The sequence below is a fragment of the Solanum tuberosum genome, unplaced genomic scaffold (genome assembly GCF_000226075.1).
Source record: "Solanum tuberosum cultivar DM 1-3 516 R44 unplaced genomic scaffold, SolTub_3.0 scf00747, whole genome shotgun sequence".
Lineage (NCBI taxonomy): Eukaryota > Viridiplantae > Streptophyta > Magnoliopsida > Solanales > Solanaceae > Solanum > Solanum tuberosum.
Genome location: NW_006239677.1, coordinates 135,173 through 137,908, shown reverse-complemented (window position 1 = coordinate 137,908; position 2,736 = coordinate 135,173). Strand labels below are relative to the sequence as shown.

Below are 2,736 nucleotides of genomic sequence, written 5' to 3'. Positions count from 1 at the left end.
CAGAATTTTGATTTTTTGTTATAAAAAAATCATTGACGTGGCCGAATTATAATTGGCCACGTGTAAAAAATGATTTTGCAAAAAAAGTTTGTTCAGAATTTTGAATTTTTATTATAAAAATAATAATGACGTGGCCGAATTATAATTGGCCACGTGTAAAAAATGATTTTGCAAAAAAAGTTTGTTCAGAATTTTGAATTTTTATTATAAAAATAATAATGACGTGGCCGAATTATAATTGGCCACGTGTAAAAAATGATTTTGCAAAAAAAGTTTGTTCAGAATTTTGAATTTTTATTATAAAAATAATAATGACGTGGCCGAATTATAATTGGCCACGTGTAAAAAATGGTTTTGTAAAACCACCATTAAAAAATAATGGCATGAATGAGCCTTTTCTTAAACGGTAATGGCATAGATGAGCCAAACTTTTAACGAATGACATAAATGAGCCTTTTCTGAAAGTTCGATGACATATTTGAGCCTTTTCCCTTTAAAGAAAAGGATCATTAAGCCAAACTTCCACTTCTGACCAACTTTTATTATTTTGCAGAGTTTACACTTTCCAAAGATGCTTAAATAATTGATATGAGTAGTTGAAAAGAAAGTGTTTCACGTCTCTGTATTTGGAAAAATCTAGTCAAACATTTTTTTAAATTTTGTTTGTTAGTCAAACTTATTGATTTTTTTTTTTATCTAAGAAAAGTTTTAAGTATGTGGAAAACAATTTTGTTAGTGAGAGTAAAAAAATAAGTTTCACTACGTTGATCGTCTCCTCTCACTCTTCAAATGAATTTTACTTGGAATACGTATAAATATTTTTGAAATAATAAATTTTGCTTATATACCAAACACATAAAATAAGTAAGACACATTTGAAAGATAAAAAAGTTATTTTCGATAAATAATTGACTCAATCAAAATAAATCAAAAAAAGAACTAAAAAAGCAAGAGCGAGCTAAAAGCAGGCGTGCCTCTTTTATACATTTGTTGAACTACGACACCACTTTCGTTGAACAACATCTCCTTTTTTTTTTTAAGTAGTTTGCATTCTTCAATTTGTTCTTATTTCATCATTTAACTCTATTTACAAATTTAACTGTTATTACAAAACAACGATTCCTACAATAAACAATTATTAAATGGGTTGTAAGCATATACACATAGATTTGATTTCGAAGATTGAACTTTTGGAGGTAAGTGTCTTTGTTTATTATTACAAGCAATTATAGCTGAGACATTATATGTTGCAAGAGAATACAACAAAACAGGCGATGAAGCTGTTACATAGTATCAACTAAGAGTCCGTTTCCAAAGGACCGCTGATTGCCACAATCGAGATTGTTACCAGGACTAACTCCAAGAATTCCACAATATCTCCTATAAAATCCAATTCTTGGACCCTATTATCATTCCCATGACCACATTCCATGCCACCATTGATGATGTTAGTGATGACACCGAATCCAGGGAGGCGATTAGCTGCTTGGTCAGCATTGGATGGTTGCCATTTTCCAGTGATGACATCATGACAAGAAGGCTTTGGTGATTGAGGGGTCATCCAGAACCAGATGGCTGATTTGAATGAGATGACTGAGTCCGTGGCTACTAAATCAGGATTGTTTAAAAGATCCACTCCAATGACTCTTCCACATGTCCCATAGTTGTAGTTGCTATGATTATTAATGTCAAAATACACATAATTAGACACTACAAGTTCATCAAATTTTACCACTGGACAAATAGATTAATCTAGCTTACTGTAAAATTTGAATTGGGCCTCGTCCGAAATATTTCCTTCCAGGAGCACAAGGCCATTGACTACTTGGTATACAATAGTCGCCCGGGCTACCTTGTTCTCTAAGAAAGCAGTAACCCCATGCATATGGTCCATCTGGTGCCGTAGGCCATCCTCCTATATATATATAAACGGGTAGATAATCAATTATTATTACTGAAAAGTTTGACTCACAATAAAATTATAATTATTCGATCTAAATATTGAATTTATCAAATTCAAATTGACGTACCAGTAGTTTCATGGGAGGTTTGGGCAAAGAAAGCAACAATTTCCCTTTTACGGGCAGTAGTATCACCAGTGCTGCCAAAGCCAGGAAAAGACTTCGCAGCAGTGATAAAGGCATTGTAACTATAGAAATTATTCTTTCCTTGACAAGCATTATCATTGCGATGATTAAGCATTTGATCGAACATGGAATTTGAGATGACACCGCCAAGGTCCCCGGTAGGACCGGGGCTGTCACGACACTGGCTCTGGCAATTGCCGGGAGTACAATGGGCATCAGTGTAACCACACCAGCCAAATTTGCTGCAACAGAGTCCCGCGGCACAAAGCGCACCTCCTGCCTGCACACCGCATTGCTCGGCCGAGGCAGTCAGCAAAAGTAGAGAAAATAGTAAAGAAAAAATTATGAATTCAAAATGACTCATTTTAGTGTTTTAGGAAAAGGTCATGATGGGGAACAAGTGGTAAAGCGAAAGGTATTTATAGCCAGAAATAATATCTCAGATTGTTATTTGAACTTTTTTCTCGAAAAGTCACTTAATTTTGACGGAGTAGATATGGGTGAATCGTTAGTGGTTGTGACTTATGAGGGGGGATGGACTTTAATTTGTGACAAAAATCAAATGTTTAGGTGGCGGCTCTTATCTTCTTTAAGTTTATTTTATTAATTTTCATTAATTATTATCTCAATTCTGAGCCGATGATAATAT

At 34.2% G+C, this 2,736-nt stretch overlaps 1 protein-coding gene across 1 annotated transcript; it reads right to left on the bottom strand.

Annotated features, from left to right (window-relative positions):
- Window positions 1-1,169: 1,169 nt before the first annotated feature.
- Window positions 1,170-2,478, bottom strand: LOC102590097 (endochitinase 3-like). The gene is given in 4 exon segments (XM_006367316.2): window positions 1,170-1,399; window positions 1,402-1,673; window positions 1,762-1,915; window positions 2,031-2,478. Coding segments are annotated over 4 exon segments (963 nt in total). The 5' UTR covers window positions 2,452-2,478; the 3' UTR covers window positions 1,170-1,283.
- Window positions 2,479-2,736: the final 258 nt, after the last annotated feature.